Here is a 22,364-nt window from a genome sequence, read left to right on the forward strand (position 1 = left end):
CAGGGCCAAAAGAATGGGAATGGGTGGGTAGGGAAGTGGGGGGCGCTATGGGGGACTTTTGGGATAGTATTGGAAATGTAATTGAGGAAAATATGTAATAAAAATATTAAAAAAAAAAAGATCTATGCACATAAAAGAATAAGTAAATCTTTATAGAATAAAACCAAATACAATCGGCAAAAAGTTAATGAAATGATTCTTAATGATATTCTGCTATACTCACAGATTGGAGCCTACCCCAGTCATCATCAGAGAGACTTCATCTAGCACCAGATAAGAGCAGAGGCAGAGACCCACAGTTACACATTAGTCAGAGCTTAGGGAGCCCTATGGAACAGGGTGAGGCAGGATTATAGGGGTCAGAGGGGTTGAGGACACCAAGGCAACACAGTCCACAGAATCAACTAAGTAGGGTTCCTAGAGGCTCACAGAGACTGCAGAAATAATCATGCAATGGATTGGGCCAGGTCCTCTGAATGTATGTTATCGTTGTGTAGCTTGGTGTTCTCGTGGGACTCCTAACCCTGGGAGTGGGGCTGTTTCTGACACTTTGCCTGCTCTTGAGACCCTTTTTCTCCTACTGGGATGCCTTGGTCTGAGGGTTTGGGCCTTGTCTGATTGCAGTTTGTTATGCTGTGTTTGATTGATGTCCTGGGAGGCCTGAAGGAAAGCAGAGAAGGAGTGGTTCTGGGGGAGAGGGGACATGTGGAGGGAAACTTGGAGGGGTGGAGAGAGGGAAAACTGGGGTTGGGATGTAATGTATGGGAGAAGAATAAAAAGAAAGAGAACCAAAAAAACAAAAAAACAAAAAACAAAAAAACCCCAAAAAACAAAAACCAAAAAAACTATAAAAACCCTAATGTTTTGGTAGAAATTTCTTCAATCTGATGATTGTTAGACCCATGTATAATAACATTATGACACCAAATTATGAGAAAGGGCCCAGTTATAATGTTCTATTCTACTTAGACTTTTTTTTTTTTTAAACAGTGCAGACCTTGAGTCATAGCATGAGATTCATTTCCAAAGCTATTCATGGTCTTTTATTTGAGAAGATATTATAAATGTGAGACTGTACAGCTAGTTGATTTTTTTGTTGTTGTAGAAAACAACTGTATATATATTTAAATGTATGTAGTAAAGAACAGAATTTCACTAAGGTCAGAGTTTCATTTTAATACTCTTGATTTTTAAATATAAGTCTATAAATGTTTTTTTCCCTAGAATTTAACAATATATATTGTTATTGAATATGTAAAAATTTCTAGCTGGAAAATATTACTCTTTAATTTAATGTAACTTTCTTTACTAGTAGTTATATAAGACTATAATCCCTCAGTGATCTTCAAGACAATCTTATGAAGAAGTTGAAGCTCAGAGGGTTTAATTGACTTGTTCAAGGTCATCCCAGGATAACAGGAAAAGACAGCTGTGGACTCCAAAGTCTAAACTCTTGGCTACTCATACCAGGCTCTGGCCTTCACCTGCAGGAAGCAAACGGTGAAGGAGACAGTTTCCCACAGGTAATGCTAAGGTCAGTGGGTACCTACCAGTGCCACATAGGTCCACTATGTTAATGTGAGTGGGTGCAGAAGCGCCTTTCGAGTTGGCTGCAGACACAGATGCCATCCAAGCCCCAGTTCTGGGGATGACCCTGGTCCAGGAGGTGTGTCTTGTAGTATTCTGCAGTGTTGTTTTCTTTGTCACCTCTTGTAATGTCACCTGATAGTGGAGGATCTTCCCCCTTGCCTCTGATGGATTCAGACTCTGTAACAAGACATATACACACATCCTTACTCTCAGACAAGAGCATGGTCACTCTCTGTGGCTGGACTGCCCGGCCCTGCTGCAGTTGACTCTACTATATGACCTTTTTATTTATATCTTCTCATCTCCATTGTATACTTTCATTCAGTGATTCACATCCTCACACTTTCATTTTAGTAGATAAAGTTAAACCAGTGAACATTTTAAAAAGATAATAGAAAATGCAATGCTGCTTGAAACAGCCATCCCAAGACTTCCAGGAGCTAAACGAGTAAAATTGATACTTAGGAACTTGAATTAGCCATCTGTGCTGGGACCCTAGTTCCAAACTGCAAAATTTTGATTGAGATCATTTGGGAACAAACCTACAAAGTAAGCAGAAACTATCTGATATTACTCTCCGGTCTGTACAGTGTTTTGTCCAATGGTCATGGCAAATGAAAGCACAGACTACAAAGAGTTGTCAGGTCTAACCCTGGTAGTGCCCATGGCTACCTACTGCAGAAAGAAGGCAGGGCTTACAGGTTTAAGTGACATAGTTTTCTGGGCACAACTATCCGTTCATGGCAGGAGACACTGTCCGAGGACCAGCCAATGCCCTTGCTCTGGTTTCTCACTTACCAGGAGGCCGAATAATGCAGTTTCTCTGCCCAAAGAGTTTGAGCTGACACGAACATCTGGTACACTTCAGTTCTTTCACTTTAAGTGAACAAACCAGCTTTCTGATTGTAATTTGGATTCTGAGACATTTAGCACAGGAGAAAGACTGTTCTGATGTGCTGAGTCAGGACTTCCGGCTGGCCTAGTGGCTGTATTCTTACTGTAAATTAATGAGCTCTCAGTTTTGTATACTGCTGTTTCTGGGAGCTTAGTTAATGTAAGATGCAAATCTGTTGGGGGAAACTCTTTGGTCCCCAAGCCCAGTGTACTGGGTGAAGACCGTGCTGCTGGGGAACTCTTGGAGACAATTGAGCATTGTCCTGAAGTCGTCTTTTCAGGTATCCATTACAATCAATCTCACTGCCTGTTTGAAGATTGTATAAGCAAGTGCGTGCTTTTAATCATATTCCCCAGTTGTATGTGTGTGTGCGTGCTCAAGCACGCGTTTGTCTTTTTTTTTTTTTTTAAAACAGGATCTCACTGTGCAACCCTAGCTGATTTAGAACTCGCTACATAAACCAGGCTGACCTCAAATTTGTGTTCGCCCTCCTGGGATTATAGGTGTGCACCACCACACCCAGCCATGCAAGTGCTTTTTGTAGTATGATGTTCTAACAAACACCATATTAATAAGCCTGGCCTTTATCAAAGGAGAAAAAGAACAAAGATGAAGCAAACGCTTGTACAGAAACCATCCTCTGGCAGGAAGGGGGAGCTTTGTGAACAGTTAACCTGAGGAAAGACTTGGTGGGAGAAATCAGACCGTCTGTGTTAGATACACACTTGTCTTTGAACCTATAGGGCTGGCAAGGAAGGATGGTGTAAGAGACAGCTGAGGGGATGCCTTTCTGGAACGAGTGCTTGCTTCCATCTGTAGTGTTTTTTTTTTTTTTTTTTCTTTTCTCCCTCTGCTGTGATGTGTTGCTCCTAAGGCCTGAGACAGTGAGGTTCAGGCCGCCACAATTTACAGATAGAATCCCCCGTCACCTTTCCAGCCCAAAGTTGCAAAGCACCTTCTCCAGTCCAGAGGTTATGACCCACTCTGACACACAGCGTCAGCTAAGAGCCTGAGTTTAGCAATTTGGAATGGGTGGGGATAAGATTTCTTTTCCCCAAGAGCCAAAAGGCTCTGAATCACAGGAGATGAACTCTGAAGGTGTACGACTTTCCGAGCCAATTGGCTCTGTAGATAAATGTATTTGCACTCCAGTGGCACTCGTCTGAGACAGTGATAAGGGAGAGAAAGAACATTTTTTTTAACCATGAGCTTTACATTTCTTGTCATGTTTAGGTTTTCTCATTTCCCATTCTGAGGAGTGAGCCCAGGCTGCTGCGTAATTAGCTCAAGCCCTACCCAGGGAGAAGACATATGAGAGCGTAGAACGCCCCCTGGTGGGCAGAGGCGAGCAGCGTTAATTGGAGTGTGCAGCCCTCAATCTTGGTAGGGTTTCTAACACCTGGATCTCTTCTAACAGAGTGTGGACCTCAGGCCAATGTTCATACATGATAAGAGCATGCTACAAGACAGTGCCATCCTTTTGATTTCCTTCTCCAGTTTTCTCTCTGCACTGTATGGAAACACTGTAAATGAAGAACGTCCTGGCTAATCCTATGGTAAAGGCTCTCAGCATCAAAAATAACTTGGGGAACAAAACCTGAGACCGTCTTAACACCTAAACATGAGAAGAACAGAATTTGACATATCTCAGAATGTGACACACTTGATTTGAATTTTTAAGTTAAAAATCTACCAGAGGAAGGCGCCTCTGAATGGATAAACTATTTATTATTAAGACTTCGACAAAACCTGTTGTATTTATTTTAAAGTAAAGCTTGACTCCTAGATGCAAACGAGGAAAAAAAGGAAAACCAGGTGGCAGTGTGGCATAGTGGACAGAGTGCTGGCTCTAATGTCAGAAGGGAAAAACTGTTAGAGTTTGGCTAATGTCAAAGAAGAGCAGCCCCTTCCAAAGCTCAGACGTTTGGACACATTAGGCACAGCTCTTCTTGCTTGGATTGCTGCTGATTTTGTGCATGTGTGATGCTGGGGATTGAATAAGGCCTTGTGCATGCTAGTATGGGCTCTTCACACTGAGCTGTATCCCCAGCCTCGATGCTTAGTAGGAGGACCTTTGATTTTCTCACTTCTCTGTGTAACATCTGCCACACAGAGTTCCTTTTCATCACTTTGAGACAGAATAGCCCTACTTTCAAAATAAGGATAATAACAACAACTCTTGGCTTCTCCTTTGGCCCTCTGTGAAATTTCTACTGATGTTAGGGCTATATACAAAGTACATAGAATTTGTGAGTTGAAAACTGAATATTGGGTTGGCAGGATTGCTCAGTGGTTAAAGAGGTATTTGCTAGTATGCCTGATGATTTGAGTTCAATTTCTGACACCCACATGGTGGAAGGAGAGAACAGGCATCCACACTATGAATGGCACATGCATACAACCTCAAATAAATAAATATAGAAGCAACAGCAGCAACAACAAACACAAAACAAAACAAAACCCCACACAAACTTGAGTACCTTCATTTTGGAATTCATAACTTATATTCAGCAACCCTAGTACAAAGAGGAGAAATAGGAAGCAGTCATGCTGTTGGGTTGCCTTACTGAGATGAGGGTTCACTGTGTTGCCCAGGAGAGCCTTAAGTTCCTAGGCTCACTGATTGCCCTGAATCAGTGTTTTTAGTAGTCAGGACTGTAGGTGCATCACAGTCTTATTCTAATTTTGATTTAAAATGTTAAGCATCACTCTACGGCAATCTTCGATGTGTGTGTTCTCCCTCCCTTGCAGGCTATCAGCTCACCTGACATCCTCATGGGTTTGAACAAAGCTTGCCACATCACAGGAATGCTGCTCTGACTTTCTCTAATTACCTTGTGAATCTTCATGATAGTCTCGTGTCCTGTACATTAGTATTATCTTAAGTTAACTCATAATGAAAGTATGTACCAAGAGCTTAAACACCTTGCTCAAGAACACATGAGATCCACCACTATTTAGCTGCAACAGAGTCACATAGAGAGTCCTGCTTTCTAATTAGGTCATTGCTACCCCTGGCATATCCCTCAACTGCCACAGAATGATTCCTCAGGTCAGCAACCAGCACCCTTAGTGACCCAGAACTCCAAACCCCAGCCATATAGAGAACCTATCTGCTTGTCTGGTCACTGGCCAGTGCTCCTGCTGATCCAGAATTTCACCCCCGTCCAGGCGACACATGGAGATCACTTCTGCTGATCACTTTTCAGATCAGAGACTGACACTCCTGCTAATACTAGTACCTCATCCTCAGCTGTCATAGAGTCAACTTGCTTATCAGATCAAAGGCCAGAACTCCTAATGATCCTGATGCTCTACCACCTGGCTACCACAGTACTGCACAGAGATCCCATCAGCTCCTTAGGTCAAAGGCTAGTAGCTCAGCTGACTCTGGCACTCTTTCTCTTTGGTACTACAGGATCACATTGAATGCTGGCTCATGAGGTCAGATGCCACACTCCCACTCCTGAGGCATCTCGCTTGTCAGCTGGTATAGCTTATCTACTTGTGAGGTTAGAGGTTGTGCACCCTGTAGCCAAGCTGATACCACCTCTGCTACCCTACCACCCACCAGTACTGAGTGTTCCCATGGATGAACTTCAGGCATCTCATAGCTGACTCCAAACCAGCTAAGGTACATTAATGCCAAGGCATAGATACAAATAATCTCTCAATATAGGTGGTCTAGACACTCAAACCAAAAATCAACCAGTGGACTATCTCCAGATGTGTAAATCTCAACTCAAAAAGGCAAACAACACAAAAACCAAGACACTATGCTGCCTCTCAGAATTGCCACACCCGCAGTGATGGCCCCTAGAGAAAGTAGTCCACAGAACTATAAATGTGTTCAAGGAATTCAAAGAGGACATAAGTAAATCCCAGAAATGAATTTGGAGAGGACAGGAATAACTCCTAAATGAAGCCCAAGAGAATTTGTTTGTATAAACAACTTGAATAAAATAAAGAAGTCAATTCAGGATACAAAAATAAGTTCAATAAAGAAATAGAAGTACTGAGCAAAAAGCAACCTGAAATGAATAGAAGTGAAATATTAACTAAGTCAAATAATAAGAAAAATCTCAGTGGAAAAACCTCACCCATGGAATGGGCCATGTAGACCACAAAATACTTGAGAGAAGCTATAAGACTGTATCATTTAATTCAGGAAATTGATTACATTTTATTTATAAGATTTATTTATTATGAGCATTTGTTTGCATGCATGTATGTACACTATGTATATCATATGCATGTCTAATACCCAGGGAGGTCAGAGCAGGCATGGATCTCCTAAAACTGTGTTTGCAGATGGGGGCATGTGGGTGCTGGGAACTGAACCGGTGCTCTGCAAGAGCAACAAGTATTCTTTTTTTTTTTTTAAATGGTTCTTTTTTTTTTTTTTAAAGATTTATTTATTCATTACATGTAAGTACACTGCAGCTGTCTTCAGACACACCAGAAGAGGGAGTCAGATCTTGTTAAGGATGGTTGTGAGCCACCATGTGGTTGCTGGGATTTGAACTAAGGACCTTTGGAAGAGCAGTCGGGTGCTCTTACCTGCTGAGCCATCTCACCAGCCCACAACAAGTATTCTTAAAAACACTGAGCCATCTCTTCAGCTCAAGTGGCAAAATTTTAAAAACATAATCTTTGTGACACTTTCAAATGGTCAATATATGTACTTTGGGGATAGAAGAAAGAGACGAAAGCCATGTCAAAGGCGTAGCAAATATAGAAACTTTAAAAGCCAGAAACACAAGCCAGGCAGTGGTAATGCATGCCTTTAATTCCTTCACTCTGGAGGCAGAGGCAGGCAGATCTCTGTTAGTCTACAGATCGAGTTCTAGGACAGCCAGGACTACACAGAAACCCTGCCTTGGAAAACAAAATAACAAAAAGCCCAAAACACTTGGGAAGATATATTCAAGCTATGGAAGATCACAGATGCCAACCCAAGACTACCTATACCGGACAAAACTGTCATAATTAAAGGAAAAAGAAAAGCTCCCCATAAAAAAAGCAAGCTAAGGAATTTATGAGCATTAGGTCAGCTCAACAGAGGATATTGGAAGGAAGATTATAGTTGAAAGAGGAATAAACATATTCAGGAGGCTCCAGGAGGTGGGATAAATGATGCTAACAGTTGTTCTGTACATAAGGACTAAGAACACTGAGCACTGCACAACCACCGCATGATGAGAATTAATTTACAGCTTTCAGTACCCTGAATTTTAATGGTCTCAATATCTCAATCAACAGACACAGACTAGAAGATTGGATTAGAAAACAGGAGCCCTCCTAAGGCTGGTGAGAGGAAGAAAGTGGTATCCAAGCAAATGGAACCAAGAAACAAACAGGTCCTGCTACTGTGACATCTGACAATATAGACTTCAAACCAAATTTAGTCAGAAGAGATGAAAATCACTTCATACTGATTGAGGAGGAGACAATCCAACAAGGGACACGAGAATTCTAAGCATCTGAGGACTGAACAGAGGCGCATTCGATTTCAAAAAACAACTCTTATTAGATGCAAAGTCACAGATTAACCATGACACAGCAATAGGAAATGATTTCAATACCGGACTGTCACCCAAAGATAAGTCATGCCAACAACAAAAACAACAACAATTAGAGGGACACTGGAATTAAATGACATCATAGGTCAAATGTACCGGACAGACATCTATAGACACTCCACCTCAACAGGACAAAATAGTCTTTTGTCTAAGCAACCGTAAAACTATCTAAAATAGATCACATATTGGATCACGTGGAAAGGAAGCCTCAATAAAGACGAGACAATTGAAATAGCTTCTTGCATTCTGTCTTACACTGTGGTTTAAAACTAGGGATCGGCAGCAAGAAAAACTACAGAAAAAATATAAACTCATAGAGATTAAACAACACACTCTTGAATGATGAATACTTAAGGCAAAAAAATTTAGAAGGAAATTTAAAAGTTATAGACTCAAATGAACATAAAATTACAGCATACTAAAGTGTATGAAATAAAATGAATGCAGTCCTAAGAGGGAACTTTGTAGTTTTAAATGCCTACATTAAAAACAAATCAAAGAAATTAAAATGAATAATTTAAAAATAAATCTTAAGGATTTGGAAAAGCAAAAACAAGCCAAACCTAAAAGTAATAATCAGGAAGAAATAATTTGTAGTAGTGCTAAAGTTAATAAAATAAAAATGAATAAAAAACACAATACAAAGAAACACTGTGTTGCAAACCAAATTCAAGAACGTATAAAAATGATCATTTACCTTGGTCAAGTAGCATTTATTCCAGAGATTCGGAAATTGCTCAGTAAACAAAACCTAGTAAATGTTATAAATTATATAAAAGGGCTTGAGGACAGAAACCACAGTCATCCCAATAAAGGCAGGAAAGGCTTTTGACAAAAGACAGCATCCTTTCTGTTAAAAGCTCTGAAGAAATTTGAAATGGAAGAAAAATGTCTTACACAATACAGGGTATATATAAGACACATCCACAGCTGACATTATATTTAAAGTGAGATAGATGCAAACAAGGCAAGCATATCTACTTAATCCACTCATATTTAATATAGTGTTAGAATATTAGCTAAAACAAAGTGGAAATTTCTGGTTTCTTTGGAGACTCGGTTGTGTCATGTGATGTTTTTCTGGAAGCTGTCTTATGAAAGAATGTTTTGCTGAGGCAGACACTTGAGAGGACATGTGATGTTCAGAAAGCGTATAAGTAGAATCCCTCAGGCAGTGAACGACACTCTTGCATTGATTTACCTTGTAATGCTTTGCTGGTTACTTGTTGTGACTTCATAGAGAAAAAAATGCCAAAGAACTTCTTGTATTATTCTGGCTGCTTCTTGCTGCTTCCAGGGACTAGTGCTTATTTGGCAGAGCCTCAAAGTTTTTGTCTGGATTAAGCTGTTACTACTTATACATGTTTGGTGTTTGCTGACTGGACTGGACTGCCACTACTGACTCATGTGTGGAATTGCCCCAAAGAACTAATTCTAAACAGTTCCACATCTCCTGTCTTCTATTAATCTTTCCTCTCCCCTACCTTTGGTTAGTGGGCTATAAGGGAGATTGAAGCATTTAAGAACCATTATTAAAGTAGATCTTGAAAAGTCTAAGCCTAGAAAGAAACAACAAGAGAAGAAAATAAAAGGAGTACAAATAGTAAAGTGAGAAATTAAAGTATATCTATTTGTAGATTGTCTGATTGTATGTATGAGACCCTAAAAATTCTATCAGAAAACATTTAGAACTAATAAACTCTCATGAAATTGGCCAGATACAAAAGGAACACACAAAAGTCATTAGCTTTCCTATGTATCAATGATGGGCAAACCGAAAAAACAAACAAACAAACAAACAAACAAACAAAAAACAAAAAACAAAAAACAAAAAACAAAACAAAAAAAACCCCAGGGGAATAATCTCACAATAAGTAAAAGAATAAACTAAGAATGTAAAAACTTTAACTTTTTAAATTACATTTTACTTATTGTGTATTCATTAGCTTGTGTATTATAGGTGAGTATACATAGTTTATGTATGGTGGCTAGTGCCCAACTTGTGAGAGTCAGTTCTTTCCTTCAACATGTGGCCCCAAGGATAAAACTAAAGCCATCAGGCTTGACAGTAGGCACTTTCACCCACCAAGCTCTCTCACTCTCTTTATAATGAAAACTTTAAAACACTTAAGAAAGAAATTGAAAAGGACAGTAGGCTTCCCATGCTCGTGGATCAGACAAACCAATATTGTAAAAATGGACATTTTACCAAAAGCAACCTAAAGATTCAGTGCAATCCCATCAAAAATTCCAGTTGCATTCTTCACAGAAATGGAAAAAACAAATCTTGAAATTCCTATGAAATTAAACAAGAGACCTTACAGAGCCAAACAATCCTGAGCAACATGAATCCTGCTCAAGGCATCGCCCAATATGATTTCAACGTAGTTTATGGAGCCACTGTGATAAAAAGAACATGGTGTTGGTGCAAAAACAGACATGCAAATAAACAGAATAGAATAGAGGATCCAGAGGCCTGGCAAAATGACTCAGTAGATAATAGCACACACTACTCTTGTGGAAGACCCAAGTTCTGTTTCTATCATGTATATGGATGGTTCAAGACCACCTGTAACTTCAGCTCCAGGGGATGTGTCTTAGGGTTTCTATTGCTGTGAAGAGATGCCATGACCACAGCAACTCTTATAAAGGAAATCGTATAATTGGGGCTAGTTTATAGTTTAGAGGTTTAGTCCATTCTTGTTTAGTCCATTTTTGTTGGGAAGCACGCTAGCATGCAGGCAGACATTGTATTTGAGAAGGAGCCAGGAAGACTAAAATGTCACATTGGACCGGGGAAGCTCATTCTTAGTGATACATATCCTCCAACAAAGCCACACCCACTTCAACAAGAGCACATCTCCTAATAGTGCCACTCCCAATGAGCCTGTAGGGGCCATTTCCCTTCAAGCCACAGGCTCTGAAGCTCTCTTCTAGCCTTTCTGAGCATTCATTACAGTCTTGATGTACACACACATGAACACACACATCCATAAACACACACACACACATACACATAATAAAAAATAAAAATATTTTGTAAAAGAAAAAGAATAGAGGACCTAGGTACAAGTTCCAAGTCCATGTAACTAAAATCACCTAAATTTTGATCAAGATGCCAAAAAATACATACATATTGGGAAAAGAAAGCTTCTTCAACAATGGGTATAGGAAAATTGGATATCTATGTGCAAAAGAAAAAGAACCCTAAGTTACTGCCTCACCTTATACAAAAATTGACACTAAATGGATCAAGGACCTCAAGACCCAAATCTCTGAAAATGCCAAAGGAGAGAATACGATTTTATGAGTAAGACTCCAGTTGTGTAGAAGATATGGTAAATGGCGGATAATTGGGTTTTCAGGAAATTAAAAAGCTCTGTGCAGCTGTCAAACAAGTGAGAATGTAGCCCATATAATGTTCACTATTCATACATCAGACAAGAGATTTATATCTTGAATCTACAATGAACCCAAGAAACTCAACATTGGGTATGATATAATGTCAAACATCTTTAATGCCAGCATTCTGGAGGGAGAGGCAGGCAGGACTCTGTGAGTTTGAGACCAGCTGGTCTATATAGTGAGTTATAGGCTAGCCAAGGCTACATAGAGAGACCCTACCTAAAAATCTAACAAACAATTAAAGAGGAACAGGGGAAGGAAGGGAGTTTGTGTGGGTTAACTTGAACTAAGGATGTATGAAAAACTCCCATAAAAACCCACTACTTTGTAGGCTAATTAAAAAATATGACATTTTTTGAAAAAAGGACCTTGAACACAGGTGCCCTGCCTGGGTGGCAATGTTTCCATAGAAGATATTTATTAAATAAAAATCTCAGTGCCAGGTACAGGGTATTTCCCCATGAGTTATTGGATAGAAGTTCCCCCAAATAACTCTCCCCAAACAACACAGGCTATTGACATTGCTATTGTTCTTGGTTGCTCACCAGAATTAAATGGTAAGAAATGAAACACTTTGCTTATAGGACATAGAGAAATCAAACTGGAACTGACTTGAAAATGTGTTCCCTGTTGACCAATGTTCATAGTGTTGGAAGGTGCTGTGCATGCAGCTGTGAAGAAAAGCCTGCATGCTACAAGACATGTTGGGATGACATGTCCACTGGTGAAACAGTGACTTGAAGGTTATGGGGCAACCAGCCACTTGGGGATGAGATTTGATCCCTGTTACACAGTAGGGAATGTATGCCTGATACTGTGAACCTGGACAGAAGCCCATGGTTGAGGCGACCAAAGGCCCTAGAGAGACCCACTATTGCTGTCTTTCTCAATGGACATGCTGTTAAACTAGCTTCTAAATATTTAAACACAGATTAGTGCTGACTAAAACTTGTCTAGAGAAGTATCTCTCTGCAGTGGTCAGCAGCTAAAGTACTGAAAACAAGTTACTCTTGCGTATTCAACTCTAACGGGGACATCTATATCAGATGCATATCCAGGACTCAGAAAACACTGCAGAAGAGGGTGTAGAAAGAATATAAGAATTTCCTCGGTTTCTGTTGTTATGTCCCTGTTTAGAAGGGGGAACAAAATACAGGAGGAACTATAGAGACAAAGTGGGGAGACAGATGGAAATGCCATCCAGAGACTGCCCCACCTGGGGAAAGATCCCATATACAGTCACCACACCCAGACACTATTGTAGATGCCAAGAAGTGCATGCTGACAGGAGCCTGATACAGCTGTCTCTGAGAGACTCTGCCACAGCCTGACAAGTACAGAGGCAGATGCTCTCAGACAACCATTGTACTGAGCATGGAATCCCCAATGGAGGAGTTAGAGAAAGGACTGAAGGAGATGAAGGGGTTTGTAACCCCATAGGAAGAATAACAATATCAACCAACCAGACACCCCTCCCCCATGATCTTCATGATCTTCCAGGGACTAAACCACCAACCAAGGAATACACATGGAGGAACCCATTGCTCCAGCCGCATAAGGAGCAGAGGATGGCCTCAAATAATAGGATTAGAGAATAAAAGAAGACATTGCAGGAAATACCAACGAAATGCAGAAAATCATAAAGCTATACCTTTAAAAGCTACATTCCACTAGATTGGGAAAAAAAGGAAAATAGATAACTTTCTAGATGTCTACGAACTACAAAACTTAAACCAAGATAAGAGAACTAATTTTAACAGATCTGTAACAAACAATGAAAATGGAGCCATAATTAAAAAAAGATCCAGGTCCATATGGACTCACTGTAGAATTCTACAAGGCTTTTAAAGAAGAACTACCACCAATACTTTTAAAAATTATTTTGTAAAATGAGAGGGAAAGGAAGATCCTAAACTACAAAGCCAGTTTATTTTAATAGCAAATGCAGGTAAAGACAAAACAACAAAAGAAACGTATATGACAACTGTAGAGCAATCTCTCTGATGAACATAAACGTAAACATCCTCAACAAAATATTTTTATTTTATCTTATTTTTTAAAGATCTACTTATTATAAGTACACTGTGGCTGTCTTCAGACACAGCAGAAGAAGGCATCGGATCTCATTACGGATGGTTGTGAGCCACCATATGGTTGCTGGGATTTGAACTCAGGACCTTTGGAAGAGCAGTCAGTGCTTTTAACCGCTGAGCCATCTCTCTAATATTATCTCTCTAATATTTTTAAACAGAACACAACAAAAATGTCATTAGTCATGACCAAATTGACTTTATACCAGTGGTGCAAGGATTGTTCAACACATGTAAAGGAAAGAAATTACATGATCACTGCCATAGATGCTGAAAAAGCATTTAAAATTCTGGAGAATATTGAGATAGAGAAAAAAAGTTCAACCTGACAAAGGTTGCATATGCAATCCTATTAAGATCATGAGCACAGGCATTTTTAAGTTATAGCTGGAGTAATAGACAAGAGAAGGAAAGGAAAGTAAATACAAGTAGGAAAGGAAGAATTCAAAATTCTCTATTTGCAGATAATATAGTTCAGTACATAAGATAAAGAGTCTACAAGAAAAACCCCTGGAGCTGATAAACATTTTCAATAAGGTGGCTGGATACAGAATAAATATGAAAATCAGTACCCTTCTATGGTGGTTTATATAGGTTTGCCCCCCATAGACTCATGTATTTGAGGGCTTGGCCTATGGGGTGTGGCACTATTAGAAAGTGTGGCCTTGGTGGAGGAAGTGTTTCAGTGTGGGGGTGGGCTTTGAGGTCTCCTAGTGCTTAAGCTCCTCCTAGTCTGGAAGAGCTTCCTCCTGGCTGCCCGAGGAAGACTGTTTCCTCCCTGCTGCCTGCAGATCAAGATGTAGAACTCTCAGCTCCTCCAGCACCATGTCTACCTGCATGCTTCCATCCTTCCTGCCATGATAATGGACTGAACCTCTGAAACTGTAAGCCAGCCCCAATTAAATGTTTCTCTTTATAAGACTTGTCTTGATTATGGTATCTCTTCGTAGCAGTAAAACACTAACTAAGGCATCTTCCTATATACTAATGGGAATCATTCTGAGAAAAAAAATCAGGAAATTAATCCACTCATAACAGCTTCAGAAACAAAATAGATAAAACCCCACAAACTCATCTTGGAATAAATTTAAGGAAGGAAACAATAGACCTTTACAAATGAAAACTCTTAAAACATGGAAGAAAGAAATTGAGGAGTACACTAGAACTGACAAATTGAATCTTATAAAATTAAAACGCTTCTGTATAGCAAAGGAAACTGTAAATTAAGCATCAACGGGGGTGGACAGGAGAAAATTTTTGCCAGCTACACATCTGACAGAGGGTACAAAGAGAGCTAATACAAACAAACAAACAAATACACATACAAACAAGTAAATAAAATCTAAACATCATAAAAACATTCACAAAATGAGCTATGGAACTGAGCAGGGGGCTAATACATATTTAAAAAAATGTTCAACATCCTTAGCCATCAGGGAACTGCAGACTAAAACTAGATTTAGATTCTAAAAGTAGATTTGAGATTCTACTTCACCACTGACACAATGGCTCTTATCAAGAAAACAGAGAACAACAATTGCTAGTGAGAATGTGGGGCAAGGGGACTTCTTTAGTCACTGCTGTTTGGAGAGTGCCAGGAGCCACAGGAGAGTAAACTGGGACAGTCACTATGGAAATCAGTATGGGGCTTTTCCCATAGAGCTGCAGTAAAGCTGCCTTTGACTCAGCTGGATCACTCCTAGACATGTGCTCAACGTGTCTACCTTATAGCAGAGACACTTGGAATTAGCCTAGATGTTCATCAACAAATGAATGGATGGTGAATATGTGATGTGCATAACACACACACACACACACACAAATGGAAAATTCCTTAGCTGCAAAGAATATTATAATTGAAGGAAAAAATGAATGGGGTTGGAAAATATACTAAGTGAAATAAATAATCCAGACCCAGAAAGACAAACATCTCATGTATTTTTTTTTTTTTTGTATGTGGATTCCAAGTTTGATTTCTTTTTTATTTCAGTATTTAAGCTGGAATGGGAATCTGCCAAGGCCCAGATGCAAGAAAAGGGTCATGCAGAGGCCTGAGGGTGGAGGTAAGAGGCTTTAATTAGGGAATAGTATAATTCATATGATATGAAGATTGAGATAGGAATACTGAGCAAGGGAGTCTAAACAGGGATAGGGTGGAGAGATGGGAAAAGAAAATGATAGAATGGATGGTAAACTAAAACTAAGGATGCATGAAAAATATACAGAAACATAGGACATTATAAACTAACTACAGTATGATTTATAGAGGTAAAAATAAAATAATTTGAATGGTGAGTGGATAATGCTGCATCAGAAGCCAAATGATATTAAATGAAAATCTCAGTGCCATGTGTGGGACGTCTTTCTTTGAATTAGAAAGGTCAGGGAGGTCGAGAGGTCCCCCTAAACCAATTCAGGCTATTACTATTTTGCTTGGTTGCCCACTAGAACTAGATTGTAAGATATCACCATTGTTGAATTGTTGAAGGTATTGTTGAAGACAACACATACTTCGGTGGTAGGGCACAGTGAAATCAAGATGGAATCTTCTCCTCTGTTATCTAATGTTCCCAGTCCCAGAAGACACAATTCAGGCCACTAGGGGAATGTCATCAACAGTCTTACCCTGATGTGGCTCCTGTGAGGCAAATGTACTCACTGATGGAAGAGTATAGCACTCTTCCATCTGTTGGAGGGCAAGATATCAAGTAATAACTTCCTGTTTGGAGTTGAGGCCTGTTTTTAGGAGAGAATCCATATCCAGTATATAAACTGGCCAAAAGCCAGTGGTTGGGGAGAACACACAGGGAATGTACCCATTGTTTCTTAAATGGACACACTGTCAAAATGCCTTCCCAGTATTTCTATTTCTACCCATAGGCCAGTACTGCTCTTTAGCAGAAGGGAAGTGGGCATGGTTAAGGCAAACACCCATAACTGGCAACAAGGCTAAGAATAAGTGACTGTTGAGTGCTCAGACTCAAACGGGGCATCTCTATCATTCCCTTCAATGCCCAGTGAGTTGGGAAGACGAAGGATGTTGTAAAACACTGTCTTTTGGTAACTGAGATTATAAAATCACAGTAGCCGTGGTTACCTGAACAAGACATGTGCAAGATTAAGTCTGTCAGCATCCCATCCAGGATAGGGGAGACTCGTGAGTGCTTACGCCTCCTTGAGGAGCTTCTGGTCTTTTTGTTTGTTTGTTTGTTTTTTTCGAGACAGGGTTTCTCTGTATAGCCCTGGCTGTCCTGGAACTCACTCTGTAGACCAGGCTGGCTTCAAACTCAGAAATCCACCTGCCTCTGCCTCCCAAGTGCTGGGATTAAAGGCGTGCACCACCACACCCGGCTCCCAAGGAGCTTCTTTAGTGGGTTGCTATGGCAGGGAGTCATTTTCCTCAGTGGTGTAGCCACTGCAAATTGCACAGCCTCCAGTAAATAACACTCTACCATGCTTGTGTATACCAGCTTAGTTGAACTCAGTGGGTCACACACACATGAACAAAGACCTGAAAGTGTGAGCAGAGCTAGTTAGGAAGAAACAAGGAGTTTAGTGTGTGTGTGTGTGTGTGTGTGTGTGTGTGTGTGTGTGTTGGGGGCTGGAGGTAGGCAACAGAGGATAATGGGTGTGAATCTTGGCAAAATACATTGTGTGCATATATGACATTAAATAACTATATTGTATATGTATATGAAATGGTCAAAATAAACTAAAAACTTATAACACACAGACAGCACACACACACACACACACCGACAGCACACACACACACACACACACACATTACTTACACATATATATACCACAGATATATAAACATAGAAATACACACACAGACCCATACACATGTGCGCACACACACACATCACATGACAGAGAAACAGAGAACTTGAACTAGGTAGTACAGATTTCTTTATACTAGAAGATAGACTCTTAGCTGGACCAGCTAGCATTTATATGAGCTATACCCAAGGTGCTTCTGAGCTGATTGACTCAAGAATGTAATCTCATGGCCATTGCCTGGTGTCATGATTTCTATCTTGCTTTGCAGCTAGAAATGCTATAAAGTATGGGAACCTTTTATGAAATAGAACTATTTTCTCTTCTGTTTCTGCTTTCTAGTTTGGTAACTCTCTGCCCTCAATGGCATCATTTTCGTCCTTGGCCACTTTCTGCTCTCTAATCAGAACCCCTTACCTTTTAGCTGGAATAATGTGTAGTTAGCAACTGGGGAAGAGCAACCTTTTCTTTCCAAGGTAAATATCCTTGGAAATGTTGTGTTGGTAACTGAGAGGGCAAGGACTGGAAAGGAAAGAGGAGAGCATGGAACCCTGCAGTAAAATCAACATTTCACCATTGCTCTTGTTGTTGATTTTTGTTTGTTTGCTGTCGTTATTTTGAGAAGGTCTGTAATTTCAGTGTTTCAAAACCTGCGGCAGGTCGATCGCTTCAGGTTCTAAGCCACCCTAGACACTAGAGAGCGTTCAAGGTCAACCTGAAGCCCTGTCTTAAACAACAAACAACCAAACAACAACATAATCCCCCTGAAACTAAAACTCAAGTCAAAACAAGTTAAGTATGGCTAGAAGAACATTTTAAAGCCCACACATGGTTCTTATCAGTGGCTTGTCTTTCATTTATACAGAACAGTGGTTCATTAAGGTCATACTTTTCATAATGAAGTTTCAGTTCTAGGTCTCCCAACAAGTGTTCTCTCACCCCTGTCCTGGGGAACTCATGATTCTGGGTCTAGCTCTAGCCTCAGTGGCTGTGACATCCCTCCACGGTTTCTTATTATTTATTCCGGATCTATTGGGTGATTGACCAGAATCTCTTGGTTTACTCTTGAACTCTTCCTAGGCATGCATCCTTGTCACCCTGTGTCTATGTCTGCTTCCCTGCTGGCCTGTGAGCTTTAGGATTCAAGGCCAGGGTACGGCTTCTACATCCTACCAGGCAGCAAGTGTAAAGCTCTGAAAAGCTATGCTTGTTTGAATGGCACAATGAATGAGTTCATGAGATTCATTTGGACACAGACACTGCGATTCCACATCAATGGGCCTCAAACATGAGTGCTTTGTCAAGACTGAAGAAATCAAGAGACAAGTATAAAGGCTAATGTGATTTTTAACACATTGCCAAATTTCTTTCAGTCCTCATATAAACCCACACGTTGAAGGTAACTTCCCTTTAAAGGATGCATGGTGTGTTATCCTGGGAGAAAGGCACGTGGGAGTCATAGGTTTAAGCAGGTATCCAAGCAGAGCAAATGGCATGGAACCTTGGCCAGTAGGCAGAGGCTGGCAGGATGCCCCTGGTAAAGGGGCCATGCTGCAGAGCCTGTCACAGATCTTGTATTGTAGCATTTCTTCTGTACTGCATTTCTTATATTTCTTAGATTATATCAAACACTTGGGCTTCATGATTGATAACACTTTTAAAAATAGCTATGGCTAAAAACTTACAGGATATTGGGCCCATAAGCAGGAAAAGGCACTAGCCCCATGGCTGAGGACCTGAGTTAGAACCCTGTGACCCAGATGGTGGAAGAGGAGAACTGATTCTACCAAGTCTTCTGACTTTCATGAACATGTCTGTGCATGTGCACACATGTGATATTAATAAATTTAAAAAATTACCAAGTACAAGATTTTTTTTGAAAGAAATGGAGTCTTCAGGAGAAACTGAGACATGAGAAAGTGATGAACTGTGGAAACTTAATGAAGAAGTGAAGTCTTTCTCATCTTAGTGTCCACACAGGCACACATCCACACAGGCACACACACAGGCACACACTCACATAGACACACATTCACACAGGCACACATCCATACAGGCACATATCCACACACTTTAGACCATCCTCTGGACACATATATAAACTTACCCTCTCACATCCTCACTCATTCACTCACTCATTCACTCACACACCATTCCTATCTACATTCTCACAGGATTGCTATCTTATACATACAAACTCCTATGTATACACTTATCCTTTATGTACATACAAACACATTCACACATTCATGAAACAATCTCATAACACACCCACCCACAGATATACATATGAGTACACTTATACCTGCACCCATACATACTCAGTTCCTGCAGGGGCTGCACCCACTCAACACCTACTTATTCCTCTAAGGTAAATACCCTACCAAAGAAAGTGTAAGAACAATTTCACATTTCCTTTCATTCAAGAATAACAACTCTGTAACTGTCTTCACAGGCTAGTGTAGTTCTACTTTGGACTTCCTTGGTACTCCTCTTTGCAGTTATGGTGGGTATCTGTGTTGTTAAAGAAGAAAACTCATTGTATTGGCTGGTTTTGTGTGTCAATTTGACACAGGCTGGAGCTATCACAGAAAAAGGAGCTTCATTTGGGGAAATACCTCCATGAGATCCAGCTGTGGGGCGTTTTCTCAATTAGTGACCAAGTGGGGAGGGCCCCTTTTGGGTGGTACCATCTCTGGGCTGGTAGTCTTGGGTTCTATAGGAAAGTAAGCTGAGCAAGCCAGGGGAAGCAAGCCGGTAAGTAACATCCTTCCATGCTCTCTGCACAAGCTCCTGCTTCCTGACCTGCTTGAGTTCCAGTCCTGACTTCCTTTGGTGATAAAACAGCAACGTGGAAATGTAAGCTGAATAAACCCTTTACTCCCTTACTTGCTTCTTGGTCATGATGTTTGTGCAGCACTAGAAACCTTGAATAAGACACTCATATGCACATCCTCTAGCCCTCTTCCCAGTGTGGTATCATCTGGGTATCATTGAACAGCACCCAATCTGGAGTTTTCATTCACAAGTTATGACTCTCTCTGCATAGCTTACTTTGAGCACTGTTCTTGAAAGCAGCTTCAGTTTGAACTGCATTGATAATTTCAAAGTGAAAGGCTTGGTCATGATGCAACAAGTTATTTTTTAATAGATTCTCTTGTATCAGACAGACGCACTCTGTGTGTGTGTGGTAGGGAGAGCTGGGAAGGAACTTTGCGAAATCAAGTATAGGATACCTCACCTGGAAACCTTGCACTGTCGATATGCAGGTCAAAGCTGAGTTCAAACTGTATTTTGACTCAACAAAGATGACTCATCAAGCAGCAGATAAAGTTTTAGAGAGGCTCTCAAGTCCTCATCTCTAATGTCTGGATGACCCTAGCTAGTCATGCTCTGCCTTCCCACGACACTTGGCATTTCATCTGGTAGCTGAATATCTAATGCCTAACCCACTGGGCTCATAAGAGTTAAATGAGGTGGTAATGGTGGCTTTCAGCTCAGGTGCAGCTTTGATTCTTCATAAGAAAGGCAGGATCCTCCTGTGTTCTGTTGTTCCTGTTTTACCTCTGAGCAGCGATTGCTTTCCAATACCATTTAGGTTATTTTTGACTACTTAAAATCTTTGCTCTTTCAATAGCTGTGGGAAAAATTCCTGAACATCCACACCCACAACTTTCTCATCTTTTATTTCCCAAGGATGACTCAACAGGATGGAAAGTCTCTGCTGAGCACAGTTTTGAAAGAGTGGTGCTAAAGGGGAAGGTATAATTTAGAGGAAGAAATGCTGGGCACAGAGGTGGGGTGAGTGCTGAGGACATTAGAGCAGGTATCATGGAATTGTCTGAGCACATGTGTTCCCAGCGTGCTATTTCAAAATCACAGTGGAAGCATAAGGACATGCTCTCAGACTCGCTTAAGTTAATAGTCTCCTTGAATTTCACATTGAAAGCTTACCTTCCAGAAAAGAGAGATCTGCTGTCTGTCATAGTCGATGTCTTGCTTCATGTACCAGATGTCTAATATCCCAACAGGCTCTAACAAGAGTAAGAGGTGAAAAACAGATTTTCACATAAATATGTACATAATAGAAAAACCTTTAAAAGTCAACAAAAAATTCTGGAAATTATTATAGACTAATTTCTGTTTTCTTTTACTCAAAAGCAAACATGTATACTTTTGGCACAAAAGTTAAAAAAAAAGATGGGTACTTTGAAAAGAAAAAAATTAAAAATATTGAGAAGAAAAGTTATTTCCTAATTTACCTTTAAAATATGTTAATCCACGTTTCATTGTAAGGTACTGAAGTTAAAAAAATCAAGGTATATGTGGTTATCTTTCTCTTTTTTTAATTGGAATGTGGGAAAATAAGGATATAAATAAAATCAAGATATGATAAGGACATAAAACACAAAGAAAAATGGCAAGATTTATCTTCACCCCAGTTTGAAATTTAGAGTGAAGAGCAGTTACTTGGTGTGATATACTTGGAGGGAAGGCACATCTTATTTACCTTAAAAGTCACAGTACCTAGGACAGTATCTAGGATGTAGTAAACATTGCTCAGTAATGAATGAGCAAACCAGGCAATGCTATGTATTTGATGTCAAAACACAAGCTGAACTTGATGCTCTAAGACAATGGCTGAATATAGTATTAATGAACTTGAGAAAGGCAGACACATTTTAAAAAGTGATAGAATATCAACCCTGTGCTGTGTGTGTGTGTGTTTATGAGCATGCGCGCGCGCACACACACACACACACAAACAAGTGTGCACATGTATGCATTTGTTCTCTCCTACTTGATAGATTTGCTAGCTAGGAGTACAGTCAGTACAACCACTGAACTCAGCTGCTATTGCTCCAACCCAACTTCCTTCACAGTGAAACTTGCAGTGTGTTTGAGGTGAGGCAACACTGGCTTTCCTTCTGGAATAATGTTTCTCTCAACCAGAACAGATAGGTAATAGGTGCATTCCCCCATCAGGCAGGCCTCTGGGCCTCTTCTGTGACTGTTCTC

At 40.2% G+C, this 22,364-nt stretch overlaps 1 protein-coding gene across 1 annotated transcript in view; it reads right to left on the minus strand.

The window, feature by feature from the left end:
• Il12rb2 (interleukin 12 receptor subunit beta 2) overlaps nt 1-22,364 on the minus strand; it is an 80,960-nt gene that overhangs the window by 21,014 nt on the left and 37,582 nt on the right. The window contains exons 8-9 of the mRNA XM_021165342.2: nt 21,300-21,379; nt 1,551-1,767 (exon numbers count right to left, since the gene is read on the minus strand). Of these exons, the coding sequence (XP_021021001.1) occupies nt 1,551-1,767; nt 21,300-21,379 (297 nt within the window). The remainder of the gene's footprint in view (nt 1-1,550; nt 1,768-21,299; nt 21,380-22,364) is intronic.

The sequence above is a fragment of the Mus caroli genome, chromosome 6, assembly GCF_900094665.2.
Source record: "Mus caroli chromosome 6, CAROLI_EIJ_v1.1, whole genome shotgun sequence".
Taxonomy (NCBI): domain Eukaryota; kingdom Metazoa; phylum Chordata; class Mammalia; order Rodentia; family Muridae; genus Mus; species Mus caroli.